We start from the raw sequence: 12,208 nt of genomic DNA on the forward strand, positions 1-12,208 counted from the left end.
TTTTGTGGTGTGATTTTGGTAGGAGCTAACTGCATTTTTTTGAGATGTTTCTAAAAAAGTAGTCGAGATGTTTACTTTTTATATTGAACTTGGAAAGCTGTGAGCCTGTTCGTTGGATTTATAAAATGTGTCCAAGTTCTATTGCAGGATGGTTGTTCTATCGCAGGACGACTTGACGAAACAACATGGATGCTTGCTTGACAGGAAAACAGAGCCCAGTGGATTTATACGGAACTGCTAAGATTTTGGCAGCTTCGTAAGGTTTCATGCCTGCTCCTGTGGGAGAGTATAGTAAAATCAGAATGAAGTCTTCTCTATTTTTTCTTTTTTACTTTGTTCATTGAATGCAAATGAATCTTCAAGGAGAAAGTACTTAAGATAGCTATTGATCATATTTTTTATAGTTCACAGTAATGAATTAGTCAATGGGAAGCTTGAAAGCAGTGGAGTTTTTTGTGGTCACGGCTGAATGCTTACAGCGGACTTGGGAATCATACCACATGAATAGCCTATTTGAGATCGAGTGTGAAACTGTTAAATAGTGTTCCTTAGTTTCTTGTACGGTGACTAAGGCTCTATTTGGCAGAGCTATTGGTAGTAGAGTTTTTGAAAGTAGAGTTTTTGGAAGTAGAGTTTTTATAAAAAGCTATTTGCTGTTTGGTAGCTATATTTTTAAAGTGCTATGGAACTTTAACATGTGTTTGGTAAACAAACTGAGAAAATACTTTTGGTGCATAATATTATACAACAGAACATAATGAGATATAATATATATTAATACATAAATATATGATATAGTATAATATTACTGTAATATAATATAATATTATTATAATATTGTAATATAATATTATATACTATAGCATAATAATTTAATATAATATTAAATTATTTAACATGGTATATCAATGTATTATGATATAATGTAATATAATATTATATTTATAGTATAATACAATAATAAATATATAAAATATTATAATTATTAGCATAAATTAATTTTTCATAATATAAATAATATTAAATTATTTAACATAACATATTAATGTATTATGATACAATGTAATGTAATATTATATTTATGGTATAATACAATAATAAAGATATAAAATATTATAATTATTAATGTAAATTAATTTTTCATAATATAAAATAATATTAAATTATTTAACATAATATATTAATGTATTATGATATAATGTAATATTATATTATATTTATAGTAATATACAATAATAAAGGTGCATATTTTCATGATTGTAGTATAATAGAATATTTATAGTATAATATAATATTTTTATGATTATAAAATATTTATGGTGTAATATAATATTATATTTTTTTTGTTAGGACTCCTGCAGATTTTCGTGATTATAAAGGGATATTTATGTAATTGTTATATTTTATTATGGATATTTTGGTCCAAAAAGGAAAAATATGATAACTCAAAACGGCTTTCCGATGGGGCTTAAAAGTGCTTTTCTTGAGAAGCTCCAAAATGAAGTTTCTCCCAAAAAATTGTTTTTAACTTTCTAGCAAAGCTAAAATCGTTTTTCGAAATTTTACCAAACACCCTTACTTCATTTAAAAGTGCTTTTGGAGGGCCAAAAAGTGGATTTTGGAGCATTTTCTGGCCCTCCAAAATCTCTGCCAAATGGGGCCTAAATAAGAAATAGTTCTATGTGATCTTGTTCGACAAGGCTGACTTGAGTGCTGTGATTGACGAGGGAAGTGGTTTTGGAAGATAGTGTATTGTTGAGCAAAGAGATCGATTGGCTTAGGGAGATATGGGCACTCAGAAGGCAACATAGAAGCAAGACTTCGGTATAGCCGGTTAGATCAGTGTTTATAATCAGTCCATATGATATTTTAGGTAGACTTATATTCAAATTTTTCCAAAGAGAATTAGGTGGTGTAAATGGTGGAATCAGTTTCATGCAAGCTATATATGAACTGATGGAATCAAGTTCATGCAAGCTTTCTGGTTCGTTTGGAAATTGCGAAATCGCACTTATGTTTGCGTGGATAGCTTGGTCGAGTCGTCAAGCATGATGGTTACAAAAACAAGCATAAGCCTCCTTCAGCAAGAAAAAAAGGGCAGGTTGCACTCAGAGACCAAGCAAACTTCCTTACATAAGAATGATGATTGGCTTGAAGGCTGGTCTCAGAAAATTATGCACCTTCTTTTTTAAATGTCTTGTGTTGTTAGCCATTCAAAGTAAACTATTATGCCTCTAAAAAGGGCTGCTGCCATGACATATGGCTTGCATTTGGATTGTAGTGGCTGAAACATAGAACTGAAGCAGCTCTGATGTGGCTTTTCATAATTAAAGCAGACCTCAATGCCTAACATTTTCCATTTTCAGGTGGAACCTGCGTGAGATACTTGTTAATGACACTCTTTTGATGGCGCCTGCATAAAATTGTGTATACTAATTAGACACCTGTACTATCTTGCAACGGAGGGTAGCTCTCAGGCAGTTGACCTGGTCTTATTAATTTTTAGGTCAGATCAGCTGCATGGTGGTGATGCTGTGAAAGCTAGCTTGCTGTTGGCATTACCACCTTATTTCTAGTTCATCTTAGTTGATTCACAGTCACACTGGAAAGAGCTTCCCTTACTCTTTGCTATTTATTTCTACTTCTATTTGCTCTTATTAATCCAAACTGATCTGTTTCCAGTGTGTTCAATAGATTTGTGATGCATGGCTTAGTTCTGTTGCAGGATTTTTTGACTGGATGCTTTCTTGAACAGGAATATAAACCCCCGAGTATTTTTAAAAGGAATTGCAGAGACCTTGGTTGCTTCGAAAAGTTTCATGTCTTTTTTTCTGTGGGAGAGTTTAGAGCCTGAAACCAGAACGGAATATTCTCTACTTTTGTTATTACCTTGCTCGGTGAATACAAATAAATTTTGGAACAGGAAGTACCTAGTATAACTTATATGTTGCTCTTACTTTCTCGAGCTTATCTTGATGAATTAGCCGATGGTGAACTTTAAAAGAAATGAGGTTTGTTCTGTCACAGCTGAATTTGCTTACAGTAGGCTTTGGAATCATACCACATGAATAGCCTTTGTGAAATTGAGTGTGAATATTTCTCAAATAGTTTCCTCAATGTGGTGACTCTGCTAAACCTGAAATACTTAAAAGAACAGCATAGTAACTAGTAAGGGACGGCATAGCATGGGGGGGGGGGATGGATCACCCAACATATATGGTTAAAGCACTCAAATCCGGCAGCAAGCGCACCCCCAGCAGGCATGGCCTCAGCCCGCACGGTCCCGGCATGCATGACCTCAGCAGGTATGAGCCCGACATGCATGACCTCGGCAGGTATGACCTCGGCAGGTATGAGCTCGGAATATATGACCTTGGCAGACGTGACCTCGTCAGGTATGAGTTTGGCAAGCATGACCAACAGTCAAGCCGCTCCACCTAAAGAAGGAATCACCAGACCCTCCATATCTAGGATCAGATCCCGCAATCTCCGCCACAACAACTGTCAATATTTGAATTCTCACAATCTCAACCGACCGCCAGCTAGCCTGGAATTTCGTGTTATCTAAGGTAACTCATTTATACCAAGATTTACGTAATCACCTCTGATGGCAAATAACCGCAGCACCCCCTTCTATAAAAAGGTGGGGGGACTCCCACGAAGGTGGAGCTGGCTGGACTTCCCTCCTCCATGAAAAAGAGATCTTCTCTTAGGCCAAAATACCTCTCCATTATCTCCATTATCTCCAAAGCCCCTCTCTGACTTAAGCATCGGAGGGCCTTCGTCGAAACCTCCGACCAAAGACTTTTTGCAGGTTCGCCGGAGACAGCCGTCCTCCACCATATCACCAGCCGGAGCTCCTTCTTCTTGGTCCGCAGTCATTCCGAATCCAATTTCGGGCAACAGGTTTCAAGTCTAACCCGAGCATGCCGGCAGGTTTCAAGTACAGCCCGGCCTCGTGGGGCACCAAAATGGGATCATCGTACCCTACCGGTGACCGGGCTGCTATGGCTATACGACTGTCCTCTTGTACATCTTTATTTTAGAAATTTATTATTGCATCGTAATGGTGGTTTGTCCAAGTGGATCATCATGACAGACTTTTCCCTCCACCTTGAATAGACTCAAGTTGGGGGAGAGATGCCGAAACCAAAACGCAAACCAACCAGAACCATAAAAAAAAAACATATAACATTGTAACGGAGAAACGAAAAGGAGCTTGTAATGGCTAGGATACATTTTCTCAAGCCACGTCAAATTAGGTCCCCACTGCGGAAGAAGTTCAATTGCGACTAATTCCTCTCATGGTAGCCTTTCTAGGTAATAGTGTTATTCTGAAGAAAACTAACCCCTTGAATTTCTAGGGTATGGTCAACATCAAGGACAGCTATGTGAAATAATGGATCGCACCATCATTGACATTATAAACTTGCGACTTGGAGTCTAGCGTCATCTCTAAAATCTGCTTTTGACTAGTTGCCAGATTTACGTACCTAACACGCTATATTTCATTCAATTGATGCACCGGTAAACACGGTCTTGCTTGCTTACCATCCACGAGCATAGGACTCTTATGCACACATTTAATCACACCGCTTATAATTGCACAGGCTATGAAAGTTTAACTCAAGCATGCTAGCCTGAAAAATCAGCTCGGCTTCCGGGATCGAACCGCGGACGAAAATGTTCGACTTCAAACGCCCTTCCCCCTCCTTTTTCCCAACACCTGCCTTCTCTATCTCGGGTGCTCTTATACCTCGCTCTCTTAATGTTGTACCAGATCATTATTTTAGAAATTTATTATTGCATTATAACGGTCCTTGTTCAAGTGGATCATCATGACGGACTTTTTCCTCCATCTTGAACAGACGCAAGTTGGGGGAGAGATGCCCGAACCAAAACTAAACCAACCGGAACCATAAAAAAAAAAGGCATATAATTTTGTAACAAAGAAAAGAAAAGGAGTTTGTAATGGCTAGGATTTTAGATATTTATCTTTAAGTCACATCAAACTAGGTCTCCACTGCACTGCAGAAGAAGTTCGATGGCAACTGCTTCCTCTCATGAGCCTTTCGGGCGTAAACTTGCAACTTGGAATCCAGCATTATCTCTAAAACCTGCTTTTCACCGGTAAAGACAGTCTTGTACCTGACGCAATATTTTATTTGATGACTTTAATGCTGATTTGAAGGAACAAGAAAAGTCCTTGAGCCAAAAGGGAAACCATTTTTTTTTATGAAATTCAGCCCGGCCCACCTTGACTGACGCGGTCTTCTTTATTTTATTCAATTGATGCATTGGTGGACGCGGTCTTCTTTCCTTTCTGTCCACGAGCAAGCGGTCTTCAATTGACGCACCTTGACAGTAGGTTTAATCACACCGCTTAAAATTGCAAGCTAGAAAGAAGGCCGAGGGAGCAAGCTTCCTGTCTTCGGCTCACCGAGAACAAGACTACCACTGTGCAGCCGGAGTGTCCTCCAATATGGATCTGAGGATGATCGGAATGATGGTCGGAGGATGGTTTGCATCCTACGTCGTAAATAAACTGGCTGACAAGGTTTCGCTGCATTTGGATGGCCGATATGATCTGCTCACGGGTGCGAAGGCTATGGCGGAGGATGTGAAGGCTAGACTTCCTCGTATCCGAGCCGTGATCCAGGCAGCGGAGGGGAGGCCGATCAGGGACCCAGCTCTGGCCACATGGCTGAGGCAACTCAAAGATGCTGCCTACGAGGCTGATGACGTGCTGGATGAGCTTGAATTCAAGGAGCTTCATGATATGATGTACGGCAAGAGCAAGGTAAGCGACTTCGTAACCCCCACTGTTAAGCTTCTCAAGCATTTTATAACGTCCGACGATGACCTGAAAAACTTGAAGAATCTTGCGGGAAATCTTGAAAAGATTTTTTTTGATATCAATTGTATGGAAGAACAATTAAAGGACTACAACTCACAGCAGAGAAGCGTGACCAGAGAGACCAGCTCGATTATCCAGGACATTGTGGTTGGGAGAGACAGAGAGAGAGACATGATATTAGATGTGTTGTTGCATTTAGCTGATGAACCGGAATCTAGCATCAAATGTGGGGCTGGGAGTAGTAGCTACCCGAGTCTTGGCGTTCTTCCTATAGTAGGCATTGGGGGTGTTGGCAAGACTGCTCTGGCTCAACTTATTTATAATGATGAAAGAGTAGCAAGGCATTTTGAGCTGAGGAAGTGGGTCTATGTGTCTGACAATTTTGATGTCAAGCGAATTTCTAAAGAGCTGACATATGACTCGGCGCACGACCGAATCCCGGACGATATTAGTTTGGATGGCATTCTAGGGAAAGTTGGAGATGCTACGAGGAACAAAAGGTTTTTGTTTGTCCTTGATGATGTGTGGGATGAGACAGGTAGCAAGTGGAGAGAACTCCGTGGTGTCTTAACATCTGGAGCGAAAGGAAGCATGGTTCTGGTGACAACACAGAGCCCAGTAGTAGCAGAAATTATGGGCACGATGGACCCGATAGAATTGAAGAGCCTACAGAAAGATGACTATTGGATACTTTTCGAACATTGTGCGTTCGGTGAAAAAATTCTTGAGGAAGAGCGAAGGGAAAAATTGCAAACAATAGGAAGAAAAATATCTGAAAAACTACATGGTTTACCTCTAGCTGGAAAGGTACTAGGAAGTTTATTGAACTCCAAACTGGATGAGGATTACTGGAAGATGATCTTAGAAAGTGAGTGGTGGGAACATGAATATGTTTTAGATAATATACTTCCATCTCTGGCTTTAAGTTACGAACACTTGAATGCAAATCTCAAGCAGTGCTTCGCTTACTGTTCCATATTTCCCAGGAGCTATATTTTCGAAAAAGATCGGTTAGTCCAGATGTGGATGGCTCAAGGTTTTATCCAGAACAAGAGTCAAGTAAGAATGAGAATGGAAGACATCGGGGGTCAGATATTTGACGAATTAACTAGTAGGTACTTCTTTCTACCAACTCTGACGGGCAAGTATGTGATGCATGATCTGATAAGAGAATTGGCAGCTTTTGTTTCGTTGGATGAATGCTTGGTCATCAGCGATGAGAAAGGAGAAATTCCAGAGACAATTCGCCACCTGACTCTGAGGACTGATAAAAAAATGGATGCAATTATGGACACGTGTAGACTTCAAAACCTACGGTCCATTTTATTCTTTGGTGATTATGATTCTGAAAGATTTTACAGTTTTCTTGATGGCATGTTAAAACAATCAAAAAGCCTGCGTGTTTTGGATTTATCTTACAGTCAGGTGAAGCTGAAGAAGCTACCGGATGCTATCAGTGGGTTATCACATCTACGGTACTTAGATGTCTCCTGCACTAAGATCAAACAGCTGCCCAAATCATTTGGTAGGCTTTGCCATCTTCAAGTTCTGAGGATGCGATCCTGCCACCTTATAAGGTTACCCGAAGACATGAACAAATTAATCAACTTGCGGCATTTATATGGAGAAGCAAACACAATTTCTCTAATTACTGGGATTGGAGATCTTATCGACCTTCAAGAATTAGAGGAATTCCGAGTCACAAAGAAGAGGCGACATGAGATTGGGGAGTTGAAGGGCTTGAGAAATCTTCGGAGACGGCTTGTGATCAAGAATCTTGAGAATGTCAATAGTAAGGAGGAGGCCATGGAGGCGATGTTGAAAGACAAAGAGCACCTAACTGCATTGAATTTAATAAAGAAATTAGATGCAAGAAGTCTTCCTGATGCGGAGAAGGAGATATTTGAAGGCCTCCAACCACATCCAAGTCTTAAAGAGCTGAGCATCAGGGGCTATGAAGGTATCAAATTTCCAACTTGGTTGGTGGAAAGCAACTTTCTCGCCAATCTAGAATTTATTTCTCTTGATTCTTGTGTCAGGTTGGAGAGTCTGCCGCCATTAGGGCAGCTGCCTTTCCTCAAGGAACTTCATCTCGCTAACATGCCTGCCGTAAAACGAATTGGTCGTGAATTTTATGGTGACACTGGTGTGGCATTTCCATTCCTCGAGGCACTAACATTTAAGGGCTTCTGGAAATGGGAGGAGTGGTTGGAACCAGATGGCGCACAATTTTTACCTCGCCTCCGTATACTCGAACTCCGTGGTTGCGACAAGCTAAGGAAAGTACCCCTCCTCTTCCAGTCATCGCTTGTACAGCTCAGCATCAAATACTGTGGTGACTTCGGCGGTGCACTGCCCGGATGTTTGCAGAGTCTCACCTCTCTCGCCCAGCTACGGATCGTGGATTTCCCCGCCCAAGTATCTCTTCGTTTATCAAATTTGAGTTCTCTCAAAGTTTTAAAACTTTGGAATTGCTCGGAGATGAAGTTACTTGGGGAGGGGTTACAGTACCTTACTACACTTGAAATACTAGAAGTCAACGGATGTCCGAAGCTCATCGAGTCCTCAGAGCCAGTGCAGATCCACGAGGAGCAGGGACTGCGAACTCTCAATGGTCTCACCATAGACGACACGGTCCTATTTCAAAATCTGCGGATTCTGTTGGGAAGCCTCCCCTCACTGCAGCGGATGTCTATTACTTTGTGTAATGTTATGGCCAACTTTACAAGGGAACAGGAGCTATGGTTCCAGCAGCTGACATCCCTTCAAGTGCTGGATATTAAAAACTGCCTGAGACTTGAAAGACTACCTTCTTCTTTGAAATATTTTCCCTCTATCAGGAAGTTACATATACTCGCCTGCCCTAAGGTTAGCTCACTCCCAGGGAATGGCCTGTCTACTTCGCTCAAAGAATTACACATCGATGAATGCCCTTTGTTGAAGGATCGATGCCAAAGAGGAGGAGCTGATTGGCCAAAGATTGCTCACATACCTTTAATACGTATTGATTCCGAAACCATACAAATGCTGTGAAAAGAGAATTCGATGCCGCTCCTACATCCATTCTTCAGGTAACCTTCAAGTTCAGTATATAGATACATGTACACGTATATATCCTAGTTACATTTTTGCATTGTTTATGTATTAGTGACTCCAGATTACGACTATATACAAGGATAATAGCTTCACAAAGTCCTTATTTTCTAGCTTTTTTCTTCGTTTTGTCTAGTCGGTTCATATTTCCACGGCTTTAAGAAATATCCTCATTATCTTTTTTTGATCGAGCAGCGAAACAGCCACCCAGATTTATTAAGAAAGTAAAAATACAGGGAAGTTATAGGAGGAGGGGGGAGGTGGAAGATTAGAGGTTTGCAGGATCTGGAAACACTAGGATCAGAATAACAAAACAGAGGATCTGAAAATGCTCTTGCAAGGTAAAAGTATACAAGCCTCTGAAATTCGGCTGAGTAAAACATGAAGATGTAATTTCCTTTTACAGCACTGGATGATGCAATCAAGGGATCTTCATGTCATCTATACCACCTGTTACTTAATTATTAACATGTTGTTTAAGCACGCATTTAATGTTTCGGTCTATAACTCTGGTTTCAATTGTTCCTTGAAATATCCTTGTTGGTGCAATCTCTGCGAGGAAGCAACTCACCTTGTATTCCTCCACACAGACGTAAAATAAAGTCTTATGGTTGCTGGTCATGCATCTGTAGCAAGCTTGTTTTAATCAAGTGGTTAGCTAGTTCAGCTATTCCTATTGATCTCAGCTAGCCGCCTATGTTTTGCATCTGAGCTTATGCTATTAATATTTACTAGGTTTCTTGAGTTCTGATGGTACCATGTGTTTATAGTTGCTTCATTATGGTGCTAACTTCATGCTGCATTCAATTTTTTCAAATCCTTTCACAGGCACCAGATCTGGATATTGTAATACAGGTTCGCTTCGCTAGTCACTTCCAATCCTTGAGCAACTTGGGGTCTACAGAACTTTCACTAGGTCCCCTTGCGGATCGATCTTCTTCCATTTGGGAAGTTCACAGCCAATGAAAACTTCACATGGAAGCCGAGCCCTCCATGCAAGTCGAGCCTTATCTGAATCCACCGAAGTTGTTTCAAACCATCCATTATCACCTCATCTGCCTCTGAAGAAGCCACAGCTGAGTGCAGCATATTCAATTTCGCATCGTTTATTTGGAGCTGCTGTAGCATCCTCTATCTTGTTAATTCCTGCTGCTATGAAGTTTAGCCCTTGTATGTTGTATGAAAGCCAATTTCTGAAGTTGCTTCCGAGAGAGCTTTTTCACAATCTGTTGAAACCAAATATCTGGATCTGTTTGTAGATGATAAACCCAGAGTATGGCATTCAAACTGGAATAGGTTCATGTTTTATTTGCCATCCAGAATAAGTAGGAACCTGCTGCTAAAAATATCATTTTTCTAATTGTTTTTTTACTTTGGCTATTTATGTTTTTCATTGTCTTGAAATTACATCGTACTCATTTTGTGAAAAAACTGTGGCAATGCCATTTTCTGCCTTTGAACCTGGAACCTCTCGCCAGTGCATGCTGAGAGCAGAGTGCGATGCCAACAAGCAGATCAAAGTTCTGGTCCACCCTTACCTTTTGCAGTTTTTCCCTCTCAAGATATGTATTCAGGTGCGGGGTTTGTGGGATGCAGGATATCAAAGTTACCTTGGCCCCAAGAATGGTCCACTGAACACTTGCTTGGTTTCCTACAGAGAGAAATGATCTGCTGGAATGCATTTCCATGACTTGTATTTTGAATTGAACATTTTGCTTGGAATTTCGAATTGAACATTCTTCTGGGGAATCTTTCCTGTGAAAACATGTTCAGATTTCGCGAAGTCTGGCAAAATGGAAGCTTTCAATGGGTAAAATGATTCTAGAAGAAACAATCGAGTAATCCAGTCATGAGAGAGAACTGTGAGATAAGTTCTTTGTTCTTGCAGTATGACTCTGAGAAGTTGTTTTTGAGAATAACTAGTTTCTATGCACAAACACTGCACTTTCATATTGCCATTTCTTTTAAATGCATGCTTATTTCTTTGAAATTTTGTAAAATGAACAATTACTTAACTACCTTTTTTTACGAGAGATAGTGTTTCTTGTAAGCATGAATTTATAGCTTGGCGTCACCCAAAAGAGAATCCATCTATTGGTTCTCCATATTGCAATGCATCCATCCACTTTGCAAAAATTTTCTCAGCAGCTAATTTGATGTCATTATTCAAGAAGAAACCCTTGAGGCCCCAACCATAGGCCTCCTGAGCTAACAATAGGCCTAGTCCAATGACGACTTGAAGGGTTTTTAATAGGGACATCAGAGTCGTTCCTTCAGATGAGAGAGCCATCAGAGCTATTCACTCACACCGCACCAGAGTTTGACATCAGGACCCCCAGATTGGGTCCATTTGAGTCTGCTTCATTTTTATATTGCTGCATTTTGCTTTTGTTTAATCGAGTCAATTTGGTCATTTGCTTTTATTTTAGTCAAGTTAATTTAGTCAGTTGTTTTGTTATTAAATAAGTCAATTGGGTTAGCTGTTAAGTAATGTAATTGGGTCAATTGATTGGATCAATTTTGGTAAGGGATTAATTGATGTAAGGATTCAAGTTTGGTTAGTTGTTAATTGATTAAGTTGGTCAATTGATTAACTTGATTTGAGGGCCACGTTTGAGTCATGATGTAAGGCCTATTTAAAGGCCACGCCCCATGAATTAGGGCATCAAGCATTGAATGAAATAATCCCTTCTTGGCTTTGGCCGACACCTCTTTCTTCTCCTTTGGCGTAAAGCCATCTTCTTCTTCCTCTTGCGTCTCCATAATCTCTTCTTCTTGTGTCTCCAAAACTCCTTCATCTCAATCCTATCCTTTCCTACCTTTTCCAGAGATCTTCTTCATCAGTGGGACCTCGTCATCGGCATGCTTTCATCTTCTCCAAGAACGCCATCTTCAGCAAGAACTCCTTGACAAACAAGGAGATCCTAGTGCTAGCCACCGGCCATACCACAACCATCTCTTCCCACGCGTGAACCCCACCCTCAACAAGTCCTTGGCTGTTAAGGACTTCTTCATCCACCACGCCACTTGCCCCCTTATCTCTCGCTTTTATGCCAACGCAATAAGATTCCTATTTCGGCTGGGAATCCACACACGCCAACCAAATCAGCCGCCCCCTTTCCAAACCGCACTAGGATTCCTAGTCCAACTAGGAGTCCTCCCCTTCATGTGGCCCACTGTGGTGTTTTCCTCCATATTTGCAGATCTGATCCGCCATCCTCAGAGGCTTCTTTCCACCATTTGCCATCTACAACAGCC

At 40.4% G+C, this 12,208-nt stretch overlaps 1 protein-coding gene across 5 annotated transcripts; it reads left to right on the top strand.

Moving 5' to 3' along the window:
• The first annotated feature begins 5,029 nt into the window (after positions 1–5,029).
• LOC103707323 (putative disease resistance protein RGA1) lies at positions 5,030–10,399 on the top strand. Of its 5 annotated transcripts, none has more exons than XR_001879471.3 (3): positions 5,030–8,928; positions 9,146–9,402; positions 9,779–10,399. XR_001879471.3 is itself a non-coding variant. In XM_026804754.2 (2 exons), exon 1 carries the CDS (start codon positions 5,483–5,485, stop codon positions 8,888–8,890), a length of 3,408 nt encoding a protein of 1,135 aa, XP_026660555.1. In that variant the 5' UTR covers positions 5,030–5,482; the 3' UTR covers positions 8,891–8,928; positions 9,146–10,399. The 5 variants fall into 5 exon arrangements, 3 of the variants coding, with proteins under 3 accessions (XP_026660555.1, XP_008789981.1, XP_017698358.1); XR_604133.3 differs by having other exon boundaries at positions 9,146–9,291; XM_026804754.2 differs by having other exon boundaries at positions 9,146–10,399.
• The last annotated feature ends 1,809 nt before the right edge of the window (positions 10,400–12,208 follow it).

Source organism: Phoenix dactylifera, chromosome 4, assembly GCF_009389715.1.
Source record: "Phoenix dactylifera cultivar Barhee BC4 chromosome 4, palm_55x_up_171113_PBpolish2nd_filt_p, whole genome shotgun sequence".
Lineage (NCBI taxonomy): Eukaryota > Viridiplantae > Streptophyta > Magnoliopsida > Arecales > Arecaceae > Phoenix > Phoenix dactylifera.